We start from the raw sequence: 22,936 nt of genomic DNA, 5'->3' as shown, positions 1-22,936 counted from the left end.
CCATCCTTCACAGGATAGACACTCTACCTGTCCTCCTGTCCCATTGCTCCCAGCCAGCCATGTCTCTGCAGAGGCCAGAGCAGAGCCCTGGTCAGACGGGCAAGGATGGAATGCAGCAGCCTTTGTCTGGGGACACAGTTGGGCTGAGGAGGGAGGCAAGGGTAGAGGTCCAAAGCAGGTCCTGGCCAGACTCAGGAGGAGTTAAAGGCCCCAGTGATCTAAGCCAAAGCACGGCTGCCAGGCGGGCAGCTGCTGGGAAGTGTGGGGAGAGGAGGACAAGTCTTGGATCCTTGAAATGGAATCATCATTCTGACCCTTAAACTTTTCCTGTGTCTGGCCAGGAGTCTCATGGGTGATCCAACATTACAGTTAAAATCCAGTAATAGTCAACTCTTGACTCTTCCTTGCTGAGTCCTTCCTCACCTCCTCAGTGGGCTGCTAAGTTAGGGGATGCGTTGATGATCGCTGGAGGAGAGGGAAGGACCAAGCATGGGAGGGAGATCAGAAGAGGGGACCGGGCTCTGCTTCCCCATCCTCCCACTGCCCCCTTCCACACCAGGACCACTGAGCTGCTGCCTGCTCCTCCCTGAGTCCCCTGCAGAGGGGAGTAGGCCCCAGGTCCCCATGTACCCCAACCACACTTATTCCTCCCAAATACAATCCAGGGATGACTTCATTCCTTTGAATTCATTTAAATCCACATTTGAAATGTACTATATAGAAGCCTGATGCACTTTAGATGCCCTCTACATGTAATGTTCTCCTTGCAGCCGTGCAGGGATGGCAAAGGGCACATTTCTGAAAGCACAGATGGGTATCTGTTGTGTCCAGATGTTGTGTTGCCTCTACATGCCTGGCCTGTGCCAGAAACTGGGGCCACGAAAGTGAATACAGTACAGCCTTTGCCTTCAAGGAGGTTTAAGCCTCGTTGGGATGATAGGCTTAAAAGCAGGTTGTTGGGATCTGATGTGGTGAGCGTGAAGGCAGAGACACTCCTGACACCGTGGGGATGAAGGCAGGGTGGGGCGCCCACAGCCCAAGGGTCCTGGAGGCTTTGTGGAGGAGGTGAGACTTGGGTGCCGTTCGGCAGACTGAGCTTCCTATTAGACCTAGGTTCTCCCTACAGCAGGCTTTGTACAGAGCACATTTTTATTTTTGTGGATATCAGGACTTTTCATTATAAAGTGAAAGGAAAAGAACACCCAGATTTATCCCTTTTGTACATCTGCCTTTTCCTGCTCAGTGATCCTTTTGCTCAAAGCAAGACCCTCGGTGTGGGGTGTAGCAGGCAGGCTGGAAGGCAGAGGGCCACCCTGACAGTCTCCTGTTGTTCCTAGTGGGTTGGCAGACGGGCAAGAAGCGGCACTGGCCAGTGTGCCTTGTTTGAAGACTGGCTTCCAGCCCTGGCCCTGCTCACCGTCCAAGTAGCCCTGGCAGGTCACCCCTACCCCACACTGGCCTTCAGTTTCCTTCCCTGGGAAGCTAATCCCCAAAGCCTCATTCCCATAGTGGTCTTGCCGTCCTTTCTCTTCTCCGCCGGCTGCATCGGGTCAGCACTGGTTTTTAAGGCCCTCGACACTTCTGCAGGAGCCCGGTGCCTCTGCAGGGCCTCAGCACTTCCTCCTGTCTGTGACAGCATGGTTTTGGTTCCCACAATCAGGCCAAGTTGAAACTCACGTCTGTGGTGAGAACACCAGACAAAGGGCCTTGGTGACCTTGGTGAGTGGCTGTCCGGGAACCTGCTCTGCCTGGCTGGGGCTGGGGGCACGTCCCCCTTGACTGTACTTTGCAGCTTCCTCAGGGCCCCCAGCCCCTGCCTTGGCCCTAAAGCAGCACTTGGACAAGTAAATAAACAACTATATTTATGATTTATGGGTGAGGTGAATGGGGCGACACAGACCACGTCTTTCTGATCACCATCCCCAACCCCCAAGACACATCCTGGCAGCTAATAGACCTTTGAGTGAAATGAACAAAAACAAATAAAATGTACAAATAATTCAAAACTCTCATTTGCTAACATTGCCATCTTTTTCCACCACATTCTACATAAAGGTCAGTAGATAAGAAGTCCCAGGGTGAAATCATTTGAGTTTTTCCCCTGTCCCTGTAGTTCAGGTACTGAGAAGCTAGTTGCTGACACGTGCTGGGCATTTACTCTGTGTCAGGCTCTGGGCTGGGTGCTCTGCACCCGAGAATTCATGTCATCCTCACAGCAGCCCTGGGAGCTGAGTGCTGTGCTTCTCTCTCCACTTGGCTGATGAGGAAGTGGAGACTCAGAGAGGCTAGATGACTTGCCCAGGACCCCACAGCTGGTAGGTGGCTGAGCTGGGATTGAAACTAGGGCCGTCTGACCACCGAGTCCCAGCTGGTTTCAGAAGTCAGCAGGCAGGAGGAGAGGAGGATCCGGGCCGTGCCATGCCCCAGACTCGTCTGAAGGTCAGCATGGGAGAGAACAGGATCCCTATAGTTGTGGGCAGGCTGCAGGCTGGCCCCTGAGCTCAGCCTGGAGCAGGTCCTGACTTGACCTATGTCCTGTTCGGCCCCCAGACCTGCTGAAAAACCACATTCTGAAGTCAGCTATGTGCGCCGAAGCCATTGTCGCGGGAATGTCCATGGAGACCCTGGAGGGCACTACGCTGGAGGTGGGCTGCAGCGGGGACATGCTCACCATCAACGGGAAGCCCATCATCTCTAATAAAGACGTCCTGGCCACCAATGGTGTAATCCACTTCATCGACGAGCTGCTCATCCCGGACTCAGGTAAGCCAGGCCTTGGGGACTTCGGTCCTGCCAGGCCCATGGCCCCCTCTGCCGTCCATGGTGGCAGGGCTTGGGGAACTCAGGGGTCTTTGGGGCTGCTTCCTTGCCTGCACGCAGCTCACAGCCTCTAAGGAGAGAAGGCCTGGGCACCCAGCAGGTTGCGGCCAGACAGTGAAGAATCTTGAGCTGCAGGTGTGGGAGTTCAGACATTATCTTGGAAGCAGTGGAGAGCCACTGAAGGTGTCTGGAGGGGCAGCGACTCAATTAAGGAGATTTTCAGCAGGTCTGCCTGCTCTTATTGGGCACGGAGGGCCATTTGCTGACCTCAGAGCATTTGTTTTCTCAATAGTGCCTGAGCATCCCAGGGTCAGTGACCCTGGGAGCAATGACCGAAGGGACTCTGGCTTGGATTTCATTCAGCGTCCTAGCCTCATTGTAGAATTCCAATGAGGTCTACTGCCCATGAGTGAAGGAATTTCACAAGAAAAAAACAAACCAGAAGAAAACTCTTTGTATGGGTGTGGTCACTGGCATTATCTGCTCTTCAGAAGCCATGACACAGACACAGCTGTGTTCCTCCCGAGCAGTAGAAGTGCCCTCACCAGGGGCTGGGCCAGAGGCTGACCTCTACCGAACCTCACCTCACTTCGCTTCCCCGACCAGTGAAATTTTCTGGGCCACTGCACCCCTGATGACACAAACCTGCTGTGCCCCAGCAGCATTTAGAGGGGTTGTTGACTCATGAGATGACATTCCTGCTGATCTATGTCATGCTTTGGGGTGGACAAATGATAAATGAAAACAGCACTTTTAACTTTGGCACCGACTTTCTCCTTCCTTGTAGCCAAGACGCTGTTTGAGTTGGCTGCAGACTCGGATGTTTCCACAGCCGTGGACCTTTTCAGACAAGCAGGGCTCGGCACTCATCTCTCCGGAAGCGAGCGGTTGACTCTCCTGGCCCCCCTGAATTCTGTATTCAAAGGTAACATGGGGAGGGCATCCCTGTGAGCTTGTCTCTGGGGACAGCTGCCCCCCGCTGTCACCTCCACAGCACTCTCCCCGATCGGCAGCACCGTGTGGAACGTGAGCGCTTCCACCCAGCTCAATGGAGAGCAGAGGTGATGTCACCAGCAACTTCAGAGGCCCTGTTGTTCCATTTGGCAGAGCAGAGGATGCACTTGGGGATCTGGTGCTCAGAACTCCAGAGTTTGCATCTGTCGGGAGAGCAGAGTACTCCCTTGCCTTTTGATTTGCAGAGTCAACTGCCAATGTGATAGTCAGGAGGTCAGAGTGAGGATACAGCCGAGCCGTGGCCACGGGGAAGGCGGAGAAGAAGGCCAAGTTGCGTCCGTGCTTCCCCTCCCTCTTAGGGCAAAACTCCAAACACCCTCGATGATCCAGACCTTTCTCTGTTTTTTTAATTCTCAGAAGATGCCAGATGTTAAGGAATATTGGCAGCCTCCCTTGATTTCTCAATCTCCATTTCCAAACTCAAAGAGGGACGGGCTTCCCGCGGCGTTTGTCTCCAGTTCTCCTCATTTCTGGAGCATGCCTCTGACCTCACTACACCTTCTCTTGCAGATGGAACCCCTCGAATTGATGCCCAAATGAAGAATTTGCTTCTGAACCACATTATTAAAGACCAGCTGGCCTCCAAGTATCTGTACCATGGACAGACCCTGGACACGCTGGGTGGCAAAAAACTGAGAGTTTTTGTTTATCGTAATGTAAGTTCTGGGTCCTAAGTCATGCTCCTTCTTTGTCTCAGCTCTAAGAAATGGCACCCATATTAGTGTCAAAAAAAAAAAAAAATGTCCTCAATAAGCAGGAGCTTGCCTGAGAACTGGTTTCTAAGGAGGGCGGAAGGAATTTCTGGAAAGTGTATCTGATATCAAAGAGTTAAAATGGGATCCTGTGGAAGGATGAGAATCTCCTTTTCCGGAGGCCTTTGGGAGTAGACCACGCACCCGTCTGACCTGGGTGGGTAGTCAGTCCACCTTGAACTCAGAGTGATGAACAAAAATAAGAGGGATGGAAGTTTTGAATCCTTTTCAGCTTATACGAAAAGAAACCCCTGAACTAAAGTATGGCTATCTTTGGTCCAGAAGGTTCTCTTCTCTCTCTTCAAACCCAACAGTTACCCTGGAATATCAAATAGGAAGCACAACACAACATAACCCTTTCTTGGGACCAGCCAGGAAGTTTGGCTAAAGATGGTTGTCCTCTGTTAAATAAACGAGTAAATAGATTCGATCCTTTTATTTGGTCGTTGTCAATGAGCCTCACATGTAACATGATATTCTCATTCTGAGGCCTCTCTGTAACTTTACTGGGTCCTCTGTGGCCCTTCTTTCCTTAAGGAACATCATTTTAATTTTTTTCTTTCCTAGAGAAAACACATCATTTTGTCCTGTCTAAAAGACCCACCCCGATCTATATTTATTGATCTTTGTGCATGAATCCATCAGCACATGCCCCGAACAAGTTGGGAGGCCCCTGCCTGGGCGGGTAACCTGCCCTTTCTCTGCCCCTCTTTTGCACAGAGCCTGTGCATCGAGAACAGCTGCATCGCCGCTCATGACAAGAGGGGGCGGTACGGGACTCTGTTCACCATGGACCGGGTGCTGACACCCCCAGTGGGGACCGTCATGGATGTCCTGAAGGGGGATAATCGCTTCAGGTAACCAGCCCCATCCCTGCCAGATGGTCATGCTGGGGCAGGACACCATGCCTCAGCTCTCTCTCAAGCTCCCCACTTCCTTGGGGGTTCAACTGATGCTGGCAGTGTGCTTGTGTGACCTTCCAGGCTTGGGATGTGGAAAAGATGAGGGTCACCTTGAAAACTTATGTTGGGAAGAAGGTTACTTCTGGGAGTGTAATCCTCACATCCATGGGAACAGGGAGAGACTGCATTTTTATTCTTGAAATGCAAGGAAAACATCACACTTCCATTTCAAAGTCCCAAATAAGCTGAGAGCACCTGGTTTTGAGTATATGATGAGTCTTGTTCTGTGCCGTATCTAATAATTGCACCTATTCCTTGCCACTCCTTCTCCAGCTTCCCGTGTCACTCTATTTTCTTGCCCTACTCTCTCCATTTCTGACTTGCTCACTCACCACTGGGTGCTGTGACATTGCATATTTCCTATTCGCGAGTTCAGCCACCTGCAGGACAGCCTGGGACACCACCCACCCTTGACCCTCCCTGGAATCACATTCCCAGGGCCCAGTGGCTCAGCCAGATGGCTCAGCCAGTCTCTGGGTCAGCCATGCTGCTGGCCTTTCCCTTCTGGCCGTTTAACTGAGCTTAGCATTTATGGACAGAAGGTGCAGACTGGACTCGTTCCCTCTTTGTGTGTGGGGAGGAGGTGAAAACCAGCAAGGGGTGTGAATCCCAGTGGTCTTGGCTCCACCTACCCTCGGTGGTGAGGTATTTGGGACAATGACAACCCCACTCCCCCTCCCGGCAGGTGACGTTTTCTGTGTGTATCCACAGCATGCTGGTAGCCGCCATCCAGTCTGCGGGGCTGACAGAGACGCTCAACCGGGAGGGGGTCTATACGGTCTTTGCTCCTACAGATGAAGCCTTCCAGGCCCTGCCGCCAGGAGAACTGAACAAACTCTTGGGTAAAGACCAACTTTAGTCCATTTTTCAACTTTTCTAAAGTAACTGTCTAGGTCAAGGTCCCAGCAGGAAACAGTTGGCACATTGTAAAAGGTTCAACTGAAAGAAATTTAATGATGAGACTATTTGCAGAGATGTGGACAGGATTAAGGAGCCAGCAGAGGGTGATGACACCCAGGCACTAGCTACCGTGGGAAGCGTTTCCCGCTCTGGGCCTAGAGGCTGAGCAGGGAGGGCAGGAACAGGGGGAGCTGGAGCCCTGGAGCAGGGAGGGGCACAGGACAGTGGCCAGAGCCACATGCAGCTGCCATCAGAGCCACCGCAAGGGGGCCACTAAGTGACTCAGCCTCCTTCCCCTCCCACACGCCTGCTGCCTGCCCGGCCTCCTGTCAACTGATTACAGGAGGGCGAGGGAGCCCGCATCATGCCCTTCTCAGCAGTCAGCCTCCCCAAGCACCAAACAAGGCCAAGAAGAGTAGAAGGAATTGATGGGGGTAACAAGCAGCCCACTCATCCGGCGTGTCTTCCACTGAGGACCTGTGAGAACAGTGCTAATGAAACCGTAATGATAATGAAGTCCCTCAGGAGAAAAGCTTTCCCCAGAAGCTAGTCATAGCCCTGAGAAACTTAATTCAGGATGTCTGAGAGGCAATCGAGTGGTTAAGAGCTTTGGCCACTGGATAACCTGAGATCAGGTTCAAATCCTGGCTCTGGCATTTACCAGCTGAGTGACCTCTAACAAGTTGCTTAACCTCTCTGAGCCTCAGTTTCCCCATTAGAAAAATGAGAGTGGTCAGACTATCTTGCTCAGTGTGTTGTGAGGATTAAATGAGTGTTGCCCACGGTGCTGGGCACTTGGCCTCCGTCAGTAGTGGCTATGATGACGGGCAGGGCGGTGGTGTTGCGGTGTTTAGCTCTGATGTGTGTTCCTGAGAGACTCTTCCACGCATCACAGAAAGGTGAGGCTGAGGAGGAGGAAGGACCTTGGCCAACCCTTGGGGCCCACGTTGTCTACACCTCCCTTCCCGCTCTGCAGCAGGAGAATAGAAAGTTCAGGTTGCAGGCAGCTGGGAGCTGAATTTGTGTCCTGTTTCATTTTCTTTATTGCTAAATGAATGCCTGTGTCTATGATGCTGATGTATGTTCCTGAGAAGAGGGGAGAAGTGCATTCTGAACATAAGCTTTCCATCCTCTCCCTGTCCAGCATGAACAGAATTATTTCCCAGGTGGCCTGAGCCTGCTCAGCTTCCCTTTCATTTCCAGTGTGAGAGGGGCAAAGGGACAGGGCAAAGCTTCCCACTCACACCCTCCCCCAGGCCTGCGGCAGGAGTAGACCCCAGCACTCCCTGGACGGACGGAGGGCAGCCAGGTGTTAGAGGTCGATGCAGGTGTTAGAGATCTCAGAAGAAGGAGGCCCCTCACACCCTGGGGGCTGGCTCGGCTCAGCGCCCCCAGGCAGTATTTTTGTGGAAGGGAGCTCTTATCAGCTCCAGGTTGTGGATGTGCAGAACTCACTTGGTACCTTGTGGCTCCATCCCAGGGCACTAATGTGGATTTGTCGATAACCAAGAGAACTCACCAAAATGCTTTAAAACTTCCTCCTTCTCAGTTTCAAGATGCTAGAAATAGCCATCTGTACGCCCAGGGGGAAATCCAGCCATTTGGCTGGTAATGTGAGTGTCAGGGGCAGCCTTGACGGAGATGAGAGGGCAGCTGGCAGCTTTCAGAATTGCCTCCCACGCTTAATTTGGGAAATGCCTGTGCACCTTTATGAGCAATTGGTTGCTTTCCCCAGTTGGTGGAGAAGCTGATGTGGGCTGGAAGGAATGCTGAGACGTGACAAGGAGGGATGCTGCTGAGGGAGTACCCCCCTCAGCCCTGACCTCATCGGCTCCATAGCTCCTCCAGAATGCAGCTGTTGAGTCTTTTAAGTTCTCCCTTCAGGAAACAGCCGTCTCAGAATCTGCATTTGAGGGCAGAATGTGTAAATATTTCACTACTGTGTTATAACCGTCGGGAGCCACACTGATGATGAAATGTCCCAGATGCTGGTGCTGGAAAGGTCCCTAGCTTTCCAAGCAAATATTTAGCTCATGGAAACATGAGTCATACTCACGGAAGAGTATGGATTAACTCTTTCTCAGCAGCACAGAGAGCTCTTGCTTAACCAGCAGCCCGTGACTGCTGCCACGGACTTGTGCCTTGTGCTCCTGACCATTATGCAGACAGTGGGTCAGAGGGCTGAGCACATAGTGGGTGCTTAATGAGTGCTTGTTACCTGGGCAAGGAGTTGTCCATTTCAGGGGTAACCACTGGCATCTTCTCTGGGGACCCCCCTTGACCACCCCAGTTACCAACCTTGGGATTAACTCTGTCTCCTTTTCCCATAAACCTGCAGGCAATGCCAAGGAGCTTGCCAACATCCTGAAATACCATGTTGGCGATGAAATCCTGGTTAGTGGAGGCATCGGGGCCCTTGTGCGGCTGAAGTCTCTCCAAGGTGACAAGCTGGAAGTCAGCTCAGTGAGTGTGTCTAAAAATTAAAAGGCTGGCCATGCCCTGCCACTAGGATTCCAGGGCACATCTTACCCCTGGGATGGCATTAGACACACACACCATTTTTAAGATGCATCTTGAATCTCTGAGTGCATTTTGTCCAAAGAGAGAGAGAAAACAGAAAAGGTCTTCAGGGAAATCAAGCAAGGTTGTGGTTAGACATAAATAAGAACTTCCAGCTTTGCAGAGGAATAAGCATCTCATTTGGCATGTGGGAGAGGCTGTTAGATCTTCCTTCCGTTAAGGAGGTGATAGAAATTACGTGTGTGTCTTGAGAGATCAATCCCCAATCCCCTCCCGCCCTCCCGCAAATCCAGGAGCTCACTGTGCTGCACCAGGAGCCAGACCACCCCAAGGGACTTTTTCTTCTCTGCTTGGCCTGTGAGCCTTCCCTTGCTCTGCCAGCTGATGATGCTTATTCCACTTTGGAGCTGCCCCATTGGACCCCTACCTTGAAGAGAGAAGAGAGAGCCAGCCCAGCTCTGTCGAGCTGCCTGTGGCCTCCCTGGCTGCACCAGCCAAGGCCACTGACCCCCTGTGGAGGGGCTGCTCTTCCGGGTGTGGCTGGCTCAGCTTCTGTTCCCTGATCCTTTCCTAGCCTTCAGCCATCCCTTTGCTCGTCACTTTCTCTCTGGAGCCTGGGAAGGCTTGGTGGGAGGGATGGGATGACTTGTCTCACGTCTGCAGCTCACCTGAGAATCTCCCAGCTCATGGATTTGGGTGTGGGGTCCTGTCTGTCACAGGCTTCAGCTGCCCCCTTCTCCCTGGGGTCTGATGTGTGGGTTGTTGGGGAAGGCCTGAGATAGACTTACCCTGGGTGTGCTTCCTGTGAGGAAATCTTAAGTAGGGCACCGAGGAGAAGTGGAAAGAGCTCTTCACCCAGAGCTGGAGGCCTGGCTTCTGTTCCCAGCTGTCCCGCCTACTGAGATCAAAGGAGGCGCTTGGCCTCTGTGGAGTCTCCGTTTCCTCTTCCCTTAACGGGGGCAATAGTATGGACCTTTCACCATACGTTGCTGTGAGGACTAAGTGAATAAGGCAAAAGAGCATTTTGTAAATTACAACGTGCTGAGTCCATCCGGGGATCAGAATGAATCCCCGACACTGCAGGTCTGTGGTGGATGGGGAGGGCTCCCTTCGCCAGAGCATCCCCAGCACTTAGCACAGGATCTGGCATCTGGAAGTGCCCGGTAAACCTTTGCTAAACGAATGAGATAAATATGCTCCACACTCAATAATTGTTGTCTTTTGTCTCCTAGAAAAACAATGTCGTGAATGTCAATAAGGAGCCTGTTGCTGAAGCTGACATCATGGCCACAAATGGCGTTGTGTACGCCATCAACACTGTCCTGCAGCCTCCAGGTCAGGCCTAGAGTACCACATCCCCACTGAGTCTGCAGCTGGCCCTTCTCTACACGTGGCAGCTGGTGCTCAATAGAAAATCTATTCTAAGCAAAGATAAGCATAATGTGCGACATACAAGCTGAGCCTCTGTGGATGGCATCGCTGTGGCTGATTGAAAAGCGAATCAGGAGCTGTTGGCTCGAATGCACTAGCCTAAGGATCTTGAGGACAGACCTCTCTTTGCTGAATTGCCTGCCTGTCTTGGCCCCATGAAGACATGGCCCATTGTTTGTTACACGTGGATGCTGTGAACGTGGTTCTGAGCACCCTCTTACAGCATCTCACCTCGTGAGAGCTCTCTTTACCTCCAGCAAAGCTGAACTTGAATCCAGCCTCTGTCCTCACTTGTGCATTCAGCTTTCTTTGAGCTCTTTCCCCATGGGCCAAATTCCACCATAAGTTATGAAAAGTTATAAAGGAAAAATTCATTTGAGAACGTGAGCCAGAAAGCCCAACAGTGCCCCTCAGTCATGGTTATGAATGACATGCTAATAGTTTCCCTCCCACCAAAGCTGCCTTTCTTTCGTCTCCAGCCAACAGACCTCAGGAACGAGGGGATGAACTTGCAGACTCTGCACTTGAAATCTTCAAACAGGCATCCGCATTTTCCAGGGTAAGATGCCCGCTGGGTTCACCCCTTGGGTCCTCTGCTGGGGCCCATGGAAGAGGCTGTCCCGGCCCCTGTCTTCCTTGGCTGCTCTCCCAGGGCTCTCTTGAAACCTCTCCCACTCCCATTGGGGCATCCTTAGCCTTGGCTTGTATGGAGTTCAGAGGAAAGAACCCAGGCAGCCTGTACTTCCTTTGTGGGCCAAAGCCCAGGCCTTCAAAGTGAGGCCTCTGAGCCTCAGTCTGTGGGAAGCCACTGCTGATAAGAAGAGAAACAGCTCTGGAATCCGTCTGTCCAAGGAGGGCAACCCATCCCAAATTCACCTTACAGCGGCCTGGCCTGCCCTGAGCCTGGGCCTCCAAGTCTCTCTTCTGTGTTCCACGACGTAGCCCATCTTGGGTGATACCAGAGCTCTCCTGGGCGGTGGTGTGGATTCTCGCTACAGGGCCAGCTGTGTGTGTAGAACCTCGCTTCCTTGCCTCAGCCCCACCTCCCTCTCAGAACCTCTCTGACTCTTTCTGCTGTTCTGTGCCCACCTCAGACTCTGCTTGGGAGAGGCTTGCACATCACTTAGGGCTGACAAGACCAACTCTGGGGCTCCCCAGGACCCGGCAGTTCTCTGTGCCCCTTCCTCTTCCTCAACCCCAGCATTTTTTCTGAGTAGGGGTAGCAATGGGCAAAGCCACTGCCATAAGCAGGTGTGGGTATGACTGTCACTAGAAAACCTGACACCTTGTGTTTTCTTTCAGGCTGCCCAGAGCTCTGTGAAACTAGGTAAGTCTGGTCTGGGTTTGAAGTCCTCTAGACTTGTTTAGGCCTTACCCCCAAGCAGCCCCAAACCTGCCATCTGCTGTGTATAAATAAGAACATCATGGTGAAATAAAATGAACCTGGCCTTTGAGGTCAGACACAGAACACCCAATTTCCTTCTCCATAAGATGGAGATAATAAGAGTGCCAACGTTTTAGGGTTGATCTGAGTTTTTGGCTTTGGGAGCTGGGAGTGTTGCTCAGGGGCTTGGCAGAAGCCCACGATGCAGACGTGGTTTCGAGCTGGTAGATGTGGAAAATCCCGGTTCAGAACATCACTGAGTAAGATACGAAGCTTCACAAACCGAAAAGTGCCTGCTGTGTGCAGGAGGGTATGGTAGAAGGAAGCCACTTGTCCCCCAGGTTCATGATTCTGACAGCGTCCTAGACTGATCTAGGGAAGTCTGCATCTTCTTAGTCTTTCAAACTTCTCTCTTTCAGCCCCTGTCTATCAGCGGTTATTAGAGAGGATGAAGCAGTAGTGTGAAGGACCACAGGAGGAAGGCACCTCAGAGGCTCCCCGCCAGTTTCTCTCAGTTTGCCAAAGAGACTGAATGTTTTTGAAACCAAATATCACACTTCAATGTACATGGGCTGCACCATAATGAGATCTGAGCCTTGGGCGGGTGGGGGGAGGAGGGAGATGTACTTTTAACTTTTTTTCCCCCAAACATGGCTGTTAACCCACTGCATGCAGAGACCTGGATGTCCCTGCCTGACATTCACTTCCAGAAAGGACCTGTCCCAAATGTGGAATTTTCTGCCTATGCAAAGTTCTCTAGAAAAGGAAGCTGAAGTTTTGTGGCGCTCACGGAACATGAATCAAGCAATCCAGTATCTTGGGGAAGCCCTGGTATCATTTTTGTAAAGCTCTTTCACAGCTGGAGAAATGGCATCATTATAAGCTATGAGTTGAACTGATCTGTCAAACATATCTTGTGCCTACGTGTGGCTTGGACACTTCCGTGTGGCCCTGTCCAGGTAGAAGAGAGAGGGTAGGTAGAGCGTGCGGAGCCCAGGGTTTCCCAGGTGTGGCAGAGCCATGGTGTGTTTGTAATAATAAAACCAAAGAAACGTATGCCCTTGTGGATGGGAACTGTGTGTTGGCCTGGGTCTTCACGAGGGATGGGTTTCTGCTCCTTGGGGCTCTGATGCTCCTTCATACGGAGATTCCACCCAGAGCAGCTCAGCAGGAGCTGAGGGATGGTCTGGGAGATGCCAGCAGCTGGCCCTCGCACACCCAGACAGCACATGGAGGTTCAAACCTAAGGCTTTGTTGAGCTTGTTTTCATTTCAGTCTCAGTCAGCTCTGGGGTCTCGAGTCCTCACTGGTCACTTCACCAGCACTTTACTCCTCTTATTGGCCCTAGGCGTCCATCTCCCTTCCAGGATTGTGACTGTCCCCCCCATCCCCGCCCCCGCTTTGTGTTGGACTTTTGAATCCTCGGCACCACCCGGTGCAGTGATTGCCAGCACAGTCCCATTACACAGATGAGGACACCCAGGCTCAGGAAAGGGAGATCCACTGGTAACACAGAAAATAGCCAAGCTAGGACGGGAACCCCTGTGTCCTGACTCCCAGAGACCACCATTTGATAAGCGAGCAAGTCCAGGTTTTCGAGCCTCATACCCTCTGTGCTGACCCACATTCAAATCCCTTCCCCCACCTTCATCTTAAAATGTCCTTAGCACTGAGAGGCTAATGCGGCCATGGTATCATTTCTCCCTTCCTATGTGGCCTTGGGTCTGTCACTTAACCTCTCAGTGCCTCCGTTGCTCATCTGTGACAGGGAGGACCATAGCAACTACTTCATAGATCCGTTGTGAGGATGAAAGGAGGTGATCCTTATAAAACGCCTGGCCCGGCATTAGATATCCTTACTCTTATGCTGCTCTCTGGGACTGCTCAGGATCAGTGCAGCTGCGAGCCCCTTTTTGTGTCTTTCCCAAAGGCACCCACTTTCCTGGAGAATGGGCCAGTCCTGCCCTCCACTCTTCACTCTGCCAAGGCTGACTCGCTCCAGCAGGGGGAGCTCATTTCACTTAACGGACCGGAAAACCCAAAGATGGTGCGGTCGACCGCACCACTGCTGGTGTGTCCACAGCCAGAATAGAGCAGTGGACAGCAGGCAGAGCCCTACCCTTACACAGCTTCCAGTCTGGGGAAAGACTCGTCATCCAATAAAGTCATTCGTCCATTTGTTCCGCAAATATTTGTGTTAGGTCCTGGGGAGCAGACACGTCCCTTTTCTCACGAAGCTTCCCTACTCCTGGGGAAGAGAGTTGTTAATCAGCACGATTGCCTATGGGTCCACGTGGACTCTGAAGGACAGCGCTGGTTCTGCGACAGATAATGAAGGAATCTGAAGAAGTGGGGGCCGGCGGAAGGGACACCCCGGAGTTCCCGGAAGTGGGAGGAAATGACCCCGGAGCTCCGGGAAGTAGGAGGAAATGAGAGGAGTTGAAGATGTTAACCTGGAGGGGAAGGAGTCAGGCTAGAGGGAGCTCCGGAGAAGGTGTCCCGAGAGGTGAGGTTTGGCTTCTGCGTGTGCCTGGTCCCGTTGTCACTTTCCCACAGCTCTGCCCGGCTCGCCCGCCCCTGGGTGGTCGTACTGCCTCGGGCTGCCAGTGACAGCCTAGCTCTCACTGGGTGTGCTGCGGCTGAGCTTCACTTTGAGCACCCAAAATGCGCACCCCTGGACTTTACGAGACAACATCAGAACCCAAAGAGGCGATCAGTATAACTTTTAAAGATGTCTTAATTTAAAATAAAAATCACTACACGATTCCTTAAGAATGCCAACCCACCTCCATCTGTCCCTGTGACCCTGGCCCTGCCCACATCCCAGCCTCCGCGACAACATCTTCACCCTACTCTTTCAGCCAGAGAGTCCCCCATGTGACAGAACCATAAGCAGCGGTGGCCCTGCCTTCCCCTCCCAGCCAAAGAGGGTCAAGTTCCCTTTTTTGGGTCCTAAGCACCCACTTCTCCCCCGTTTTCCCTGGAGACTCATGCTGAGAATTAGGTGCTGCAGACTCCCAGGGCCGAGGAATCGGACAATGAATGTTCCGGGGGGTGGGTGATTGCTGGAGGGAGGTGTGCACCTGCCCTGTGCCCGCCTCTGTCAGAAGGCCAGAGAGCAGCCCAAGCCAGAGGGAGTTTGCCCAGGCCTCCTGTGAGCCCTGCCCACTCGGCCCCAACCAGGAAAAGGAAGGAGAGGGAGGAGGGAAAGGGGCTCTGCTGGATCACCTTTTCTGTGCTGTCACTGGGGCTACCAGGCCCCTGGGGTAGAGAGGGCTGCGTGGACCCTCAGCAGTGGGGCCAAGGACTTCCAGGCTGGGCTGTGCCTTTCCCACACAGGAGGCCGCCTTGGCCAACTGAGAGGCCAGCTCAGCTATCAGGCCAGAAGAGTGGTTGGGCTATGCACCTAAATGTGTGATCTTTCCTCTTCCTTCCATCGGTCCTATGAAATAGGGAAGTCCTTGTAGAATTCTCATCTTACTGCTGTGGACATGGAAGCCTAAAGAAGTAAAGTAGTTTGCCAGGTCACAGGATAGGAAGAGGCTGGAACACAAACCTGGCCCATGTGACTCCAGACCCTACACTTCTTAACCACTCCGTCCCCTCCACCCCCCGACACCAAGGCCCATTTAGGAGGAGGCCAGGCAGCCCTGGGAAAGTAGGACATGGGTACCAGAGTGACCAGAAAGGGTTCGAAACCCCCACTCCTCCTGAGAAGCCCCAGCAGGCCTGGTATCTGTTTGCATGGCCTAGACCATAACTTGTCTACAAGCTGGGGGGCTGGGAAGGGGCCAGCAACAGTCATGGATGCCCCAGCCACGTGGGTGTCAGGAAAGAAGAGAGGGCGAAGGGATTCCTCACGCAGAGGAAAATACCTCTGTGCTTGAAACCATAATTCAGTGTCATAGTCTGAGAGAGGCTGCCTGGAATATTGTGCTCAGAAGACTTTCCAAGGCTAGAAGAGAAGGCCATGGAATGAGGGACGGGCCCAATGCCCTGTCCAGAGAAGTCAGATGGGGCCGCCTCTGGCCGTCCTGCCTGGAGAGGAAAGAAACACATCCGCTCGGTGGGATCCTTCCACCGAATCCCGGACTAAGCCAGTTCAGAGAATAAGCAGTGGGGAGTGGAGGCCTGGGACACCCCCTATATGTACACATTCACGCGCACACACACACACACACACACACAGCCCTAAGAAGCCCAAGACAGAGCCTGGGGTCCAGGCAACTCACACTTCACACTCCCTTGTGGGTGGGGAGAGGACTCTGGGACCTGGGAGAGGAAGGAAGCAGCTGAGGTAGGCTTGCCCCATAGGAACCTTCCCCCCCTCAGGCCGGTTGGGGACAGGCTGCACCCAGCCATCTACACCTCAGCCAGCGGCAGCAGTGGTGTCCCTGCCATCACGGAGCTTGCCATCCATGAGAGAGGCGGTGGAGTTGACACTGAGACCTGAGGGGTGAGGGGGCTGGGGAAGAGAGTTTAGGCTGAAAGGACAGTGTGCATAAAGTCTCTGAGGCAGGTGCTGGAAGGATTTGTGTGGCTAGAGTGGAGAGGTAGAGAAAATTCCTCTGGTGAGATGTCTGGGAGCCATACCGTGCCTGGCTTGCAGGCTGTGGTAAGCACTTTGGACACTATCCTTACGACAATGAGAAGCTCCTGCAGGGTTTTAGCTCAAGAAGAGAGATAGGGAGGGGTGTGCCATGATCAGATTTTTTTTATTATGGTAAAATATATATAGTGTGGAATTTACCATTTTAACTATTTTTAGGTATACAGTTCAGGGGCATTAAGTCCATTCACATTGTTGTGCAACCAATCTCCAGGATTCTTTTCATCTTGTAAAACTGAAACTATATCCATTAAACACCAACTCATTCTCCCGCCCCCTCAGGCCCTGGTTACCACTGTTTGACTTTCTCTCTCTATGTATTTGACTACTCTAGGTGCTTCATATATATGGAATCATATAGTATTTTTCTTTTTGTGATTGGCTTATTTCACTTAGCATGCCTTCAAGGTTCATCCAAGTTGTAGCATGTATCAGGATTTCCTTCATTTTTAAGGTGAATAAAATTCCACTGTGTGTATACCACATCAGTGGACACTTGGGTTGCTTCTGCCTTCTGGCTATTGTGAATAATGCTGCTATGAACACGGGTGTACAAATATCTATTCAAGTCCTTGCTTTCAATTATTTTGAGTATATAACCAGAAATGGAAATGGAATATGGTAATTCTATTTTTAATTTTTTGAGGAACCGCCATACTGTTTTTCATAGTGGCTGCACCATTTTACATTTCTATCAATAGTGCACAAGAGTTCCAATTTTTCTACATCCTCACCAACACTTGCTATTTTCTGTGTTTTGATAATAGTCATCCTAATGAGTGTGAAGTGATATCTCATTGTGGTTTTGATTTTATTTTTTCCCCTAATAATTAGTGATGGTTAAGCATCTTTTCATGTGCTTATTGGCCATTTGTATATCTTCTTTGGAGAAATACCTATTCAAGTCTTTTGCCCATTTTTGAATTGTGTTTCTTGCTTTTTTAATGTTATAGAAGTTCTTTACATATCCTAAATATTAATCTCTTATAAGATATATGATTTGCAACTGTTTTCTCCCATTCTTTGCATTGCATTTTTATTCTGTCGATAGTGTCCTTTGATGCATAATTTTTTAAAATTTTGATAAGTCCAATTTATCTATTTTTTCTTTTGTTTCCTGTGCTTTTGGTGTCATATGCAAGAAATCATTACCAAATCCAATGTCATGAAGGTTTTCTCCTAAAAGTTTTATAGTTTTAGCTCTTATGTTTAGATCTTTGAGCTATTTTGAGTTAATTTTTGTGTATGATGTAAGGTAAGGGTCCAATCTTACTCTTTTGTGTGTGGATATTCAGTTTTCCCAGCATCATTTGTTGGAAAGACTGTTACTTCCCCATTGAATGGTCTTGGCACTCTTGTTGAAAATCATTTGGCCATGTATATGAGGGTTTATTTCTGGGCTCTCTATTCTGTTGGTCTGTATGTCAGTCTTTGTGCCAGCACCATACTTTTTTGATTACTGTAGTTTTGAAATCAAGAAGTGTAAGTCATCCAACTTTGTTCTTCTTTTTCAGGATTACTTTAGCTTTTCAGGGTCCCATGAGATTCCATATGAATTTTAAGATGGATTTTTTTATTTCTGCAAGAAACATCATTGGGATTTTGACAGGGAGTACATTGGCTTTGTAGATCACTTTGTCTATTATTGACATCTTAACAATATTAAGTCTTCTAATCCATGAACACAGGATGTCTTTCCATTTATTTGTATCATCTTTAATTTCTTTAACAATCTTTTGCACTTTTCAGTGTACACGTCTTTCATAGAACCTTGGTTAACTCCTAAGTATTTTTTTTTTTTTGGATGCCATTGTAAATGGAAGTGTTCTCTTAATTTTACAACATGTTTTTGAAAGATTGCTTTGCCTTCAGTGTGGAGGATAAGTTAGGGTGAGGGTAAGAGGGAAAGCTGAGAATCCAGTTAAGAGGCTGTTACCGTCATCCAGGCAAGAGATGATGGATGAAGGCGGTAGCATTAGACATGAAAGGACAGGGAGGGATCTGTGATGTATTTTGGAGGAAGAACAGACAGGACTTGAAGATAGGCTGGAGGAGTGGTGTGAGAGGAAGGGAAAATTCAAGGATGATGCCTATGTTTCACCTTGAACAGCTGGCTAAAAGGTGGTGCCATTTTTTTCTAAAATGCAGAAGAATGGGGGAGGAGCTGCTGGTAGAGGAAAACTAAGAGTTCTACTTTGAGTATTTTAAGTGAAGGAAGTTGTTTAACATCTAAGTGGGATGTCAAGAAGCCTTCTAGATATCCAAGCCTAGACCTCAGGGGAGAGATCAGGCCTGAGATGGGGTATCTGGGAGTCATCAAAAATAGGTGTTATTCAAAAGTAGCCACTGGGCGAGATCATCTAGGGAGAGAGGATAGATAAAGAAGAGTGCCTGGGACAGAGCCCTGGCTTGCTCCAGCGTTTAGAAGCCTGGCAAAGGAAGAGAAATCTGCAAAAGGGCCTGAGAAGTTATGTGTGGAATCTAGAAGCCAAGAGAGGAGAGCCTTTCGAGAAGAGGGAGCATCAACTCTGTTAAATTATTGGTGTGCCCATTAGATGCGGCCAGGTGAATGTCATCAGTAACCTTGGCAAGAGCATTCTCAATGGAGGCAAGAGGACTGCATCTGGAGGGAGAGGGAATGAGGGGTGAAAACGATACATTTTCTGGTTTGAGTGCTTGACTGGATGCCATTTTTAGGGATTGAGAACCCTGTAGGTAAATGAAAAGCTGGAAATAATCTACTTGTTCAGTCTCATCCTTCATGCCTGGATCAGAAGCCCCTCACGCCATCCCCTGTGCATCCATTATCACAGCCCTAATAACTTATTTGGAGTAATTTCCCACTTCCTTTTTGGCTATACCTGCTAGGGTGTGTGCTGCTCCAAGATAGGGATTCTGTCCCACCCCTGTGTCCCAGCACCTAGCACAGGGCCTGGCACACAGGAAGTGTTCCAAAGGTGTTACCCCAGAGCCTGGTTTCCAGAGAACAAATGGCTCCTTCATTCAACAAGGTGAGCTCAGGCCCCTGTTGCTCTCTGAAAAGGAAGAGGGGGCTTTCCAGAGACTTCGGTATCCTTCTGGGGGTTCTCATGCATGTGGGTTGGAGGAAGCCTGCATCCAGAATGCTCCTCAGGTTTCTCCCAGAAAAGCAGAGGGTGGCCTGTGGGCATCACCATCCCCAGGGCAGCCGGGTTCCCAGCTCTACTTTAGTCCGCTTTGGCTAAGAAGACTCCATGGGTCAGCAGGCTCCAGGTCAAGGAGAGCATCTAAGTCCAAAGAACAGACAACAGCGGCTTAATCACATTGCAGAACGGGTCACTTCATCTTGAGCAGGTGACTGGACCCTCTAACTCCTTTGGGGAGGAGGTTTTGTGCTTAGAGAGCTTTTCCCCATTTCTAAGATCCTCTTCCTCCACTTCCGTTAGAAGGAAGAAGGTCTGAGATTTGTGAGCAGCAGAGACAGAAGGGAAAGACTTCTGATTAAATATGCTCATTTAGGCAGAAATGAGGTTTTGAGTGAACAGATGGAAAACCACTCTCTCCCGTCAGTGAGGCCAGTGAGTCCCTATGGCTTCTTGGCAAAGCCCTTAAATAATTCAAGTTCAAGGAAGCCATCTGCACACAGGGACCTTTCCCTGATGACAGCTCTCAGTAGGGCTTCTGGAAGTGGAAGTGGAGAGTGAGGGAAACAGCCCTGGGGGAGGAGAAGGCTAAGTCCCCTGGTGGTGGGGATCGAAATCCGGGCCAGCGTGTAAGCCCCCTGTGTCCTCAGCTCTTCAGTCGTGCAGGGGCGACACCTCAGAACAAGCCTGAGAAGGAAGGACAAACACTCTGAACTGCCAGGATGCAGCCTCAAATCCCTGCCCTACTCTGAGGGGAAACACCTTTATTCAGATCCTACTAACTTCCAGCCTAGAGGAGGGACTCCTAATCTTCCTCCAGCCGAGGACTCCTGATGAAAGCTGGGGACCCTCCTCTGAGGAAAATGCACAGGTAGCTACAACACACAGTTCTGAGGACCACGCCTCCTGAGCCCTACTCCAGGTACAGCCACTCAGCCTGAACTCTGCAGCACTGCACGCTTCTTGAGTGAGCAGGCAAGTCCTCTGCCCCAAAAGCATCTAGCTTAGACATGCAGTAGGTCATCAATAAATAGAAAATGAGTAAGCCATTGAACTGCAACCCATTTGCTGGGCCTGCAGGAGGGCGCTGAGGCCGTCCCTCAGTGGCCCAGGGGCAGCCTGACAGCAAGAGAGGAGACAGAAAAGTCGGGATCAGGCATGGTGTGGAAAGGCCTTCCCACGAAGCTTGTGTGCCGTCTGCCTCAGCAAGGACACTGGGGAGACCCCTGCAGATGTCAGGAGGGTGGGAAGACCTTTGCTTAGAAGCTAAGACGTTTTCAACTTGGGAGAATCCACCCTCGTGGGGACCCCAGGGCGCTTGAGTAACATGGAAACACCTTTATTTGTGGTTTATAGTTTACATACTTGAGAGAATTCAACCAGGAGAAATATCCTATAAATAAAGTGAATCTTTGAAGGTATTTATCAATAGCTTATACCTTTTAAGAGATCATGAAATTTATACCAGTGAATGATTAAAAATAGAAGCCCTTTGGTCTTCTTTCTAACCATGTTTTTAGTTTTAGAAAAATCATTATTTGTGAATTTAGTTTCATTTCCTAATGTGTCTATCATTTTCTTGAGAACTTTAAAGTCCAATTTGAATCCAATATACTCTAAGATGGGAATTCAGGACCTTAATGAACAATTTCACCTCCGAATTTTTATCCCCCCCCGCCCCCCCCGCCCAGGAAGTCTCCAGTCACTTCCTTCCCCGTGACTTTGTTCTGCCTTCTCGGAGATGCGCTTTCTTTTAGCACATCAGCTTGTATTTTGAGGTCACATTTTCTGTGCCTTTGATCTACATATCTGTGCTTGCACCTGTTCCACACCACTTAAATTGGTGTTAATTTAGTATCTTTTAACATCTCATGGAATCAGATTTCTTTGCTTTTGAAGATAACTTTTTTCTTTTTATAAAATTAACACTTTCTCCTTGCAAAAGTTTTAGAGCATACAGAGAAGCAGGAAGAAAAAGTAAAGATTCCCTATAATTCTACCAACTAGTACAACCTTGTCAGATTATTGGAGCAGACGCTTCCAGATGCTTTTGAGGAGAATGTGAGCATACATAATGTGTAATCTTCCTTATTGCACCAAAATAAATTATTAATAAGTTTTAAAGTAAAAATAAGGCAGGAAAATGGAGGGGGCTGGGTGAGAAGGAATGCAGGCTCCTCTAGGAGCAGAGAGCTAGACCCCAGCCCCGGCGCCCCACAGCCAGCAAGGAAAGGGGACCCTCGGACCTCAACCACAAGCAACTGGATTCTCCCACCTACCCACCCATATGAGCTGGAAATGCTTTCTTCTCCAGAGCTTCCGGGTAAGGGCTCACAGACGCCATGAGACCCTGAACAGAGAACCCAGTCAAGTCCACCCAGAATTCTCACTCACAGAACTCCGAAATAATTGGTGGTGTTTTAAGCCACCAAGTTTGTGGTAACTTGTTACACAGCTGGAGACAACTAATAGAGGCATTTAAACTGGTGAATGATTAAGAAGAAAAGCCCTTTTATCATATTTCCAACTATATTTTCAACATTAGGAAAATCATATTTGGGAATATTCTTGTGAATTTAGTTTCCTTCCCTCAGCATCTGCAGAGGCCTCTGAATCGCCCTCGCTCCGTGGAAAGCTTGTGTTCTGGGCCAAGATGGGATGTCTGGGACTGGGATTCAGGACCAGGCCCTGCAAGGCCCTGCTGTGCAGGTAAAGGCCCTTCCTTCAGGAAGCGGGGAGACTCCCCACCCTAGAACTGTCCCACACCCGCAAAAGACCTGCTGAGAGCTGGGGGTGTGGGGCTGCCTTGGATTGGCTGCACCTCTCTTCCACGTGCGTTCCTGGGCATCCTCCCTGGTGGTCTAGCTGTCACCCTAAAGGCATCCACACGCACAGTGGGACTACATTTGACTGACAAACTGTGATGCCCATCAGCTGAACCTGTGAGCTTTCACAGGGCCTTCAGGGAACAAGTGCCTCCTTTGCATTTTAACACACTTAAGTCTTCACATTTCTGTCCTATAGCAGCCAAGGGCTGGCTGCTGAGAGTGGATCACAAAGGGCTGTGGAGCTCCTCCAGCCCCACCCTCTAGTGCCAATCATCATAATCTTCTTCTCAGGAGGAGAAAAGGCCCCTTCTCCCTGAAGGCCTTGTTGTACAAAACCTCACGCTAGGTAGTTTACACTCACATTCTCATTTGTTATCTTATCATTGTTCCAGTTTACAGCGAGGGGAACTGAGACCCAGAGAGGTTGTATAATTTATGCAAGGAGGCATCGTTAAATAAGTGATGGAGCCGGGATTCTTAGTAGCCAAGGGGAAGGCATGCATTCAGCAACGACCTGCAGAGCAGTCAGTGGTGCTCAGTACTGCTGCTGTGTGTTAGCAGTACTGAGGATGTTAGAATCCTCAATGGGGTTTC

General features: G+C 50.2%; 1 protein-coding gene across 1 annotated transcript in view; it reads left to right on the top strand.

Moving 5' to 3' along the window:
- TGFBI (transforming growth factor beta induced) overlaps window positions 1-12,839 on the top strand; it is a 31,562-nt gene extending 18,723 nt beyond the window's left edge. Inside the window, exons 8-17 of the mRNA XM_005599710.3 lie at window positions 2,551-2,763; window positions 3,608-3,745; window positions 4,345-4,490; window positions 5,307-5,443; window positions 6,260-6,390; window positions 8,787-8,911; window positions 10,201-10,303; window positions 10,879-10,958; window positions 11,702-11,726; window positions 12,203-12,839. Coding sequence (XP_005599767.2) covers window positions 2,551-2,763; window positions 3,608-3,745; window positions 4,345-4,490; window positions 5,307-5,443; window positions 6,260-6,390; window positions 8,787-8,911; window positions 10,201-10,303; window positions 10,879-10,958; window positions 11,702-11,726; window positions 12,203-12,243 — 1,139 coding nt within the window. The 3' untranslated portion in view covers window positions 12,244-12,839. The remainder of the gene's footprint in view (window positions 1-2,550; window positions 2,764-3,607; window positions 3,746-4,344; window positions 4,491-5,306; window positions 5,444-6,259; window positions 6,391-8,786; window positions 8,912-10,200; window positions 10,304-10,878; window positions 10,959-11,701; window positions 11,727-12,202) is intronic.
- Window positions 12,840-22,936: the final 10,097 nt, after the last annotated feature.

The sequence above is a fragment of the Equus caballus genome, chromosome 14 (assembly GCF_041296265.1).
Source record: "Equus caballus isolate H_3958 breed thoroughbred chromosome 14, TB-T2T, whole genome shotgun sequence".
In the NCBI taxonomy this organism is placed as follows: domain Eukaryota; kingdom Metazoa; phylum Chordata; class Mammalia; order Perissodactyla; family Equidae; genus Equus; species Equus caballus.
This window is presented reverse-complemented; position numbering and strand designations above follow the sequence as displayed.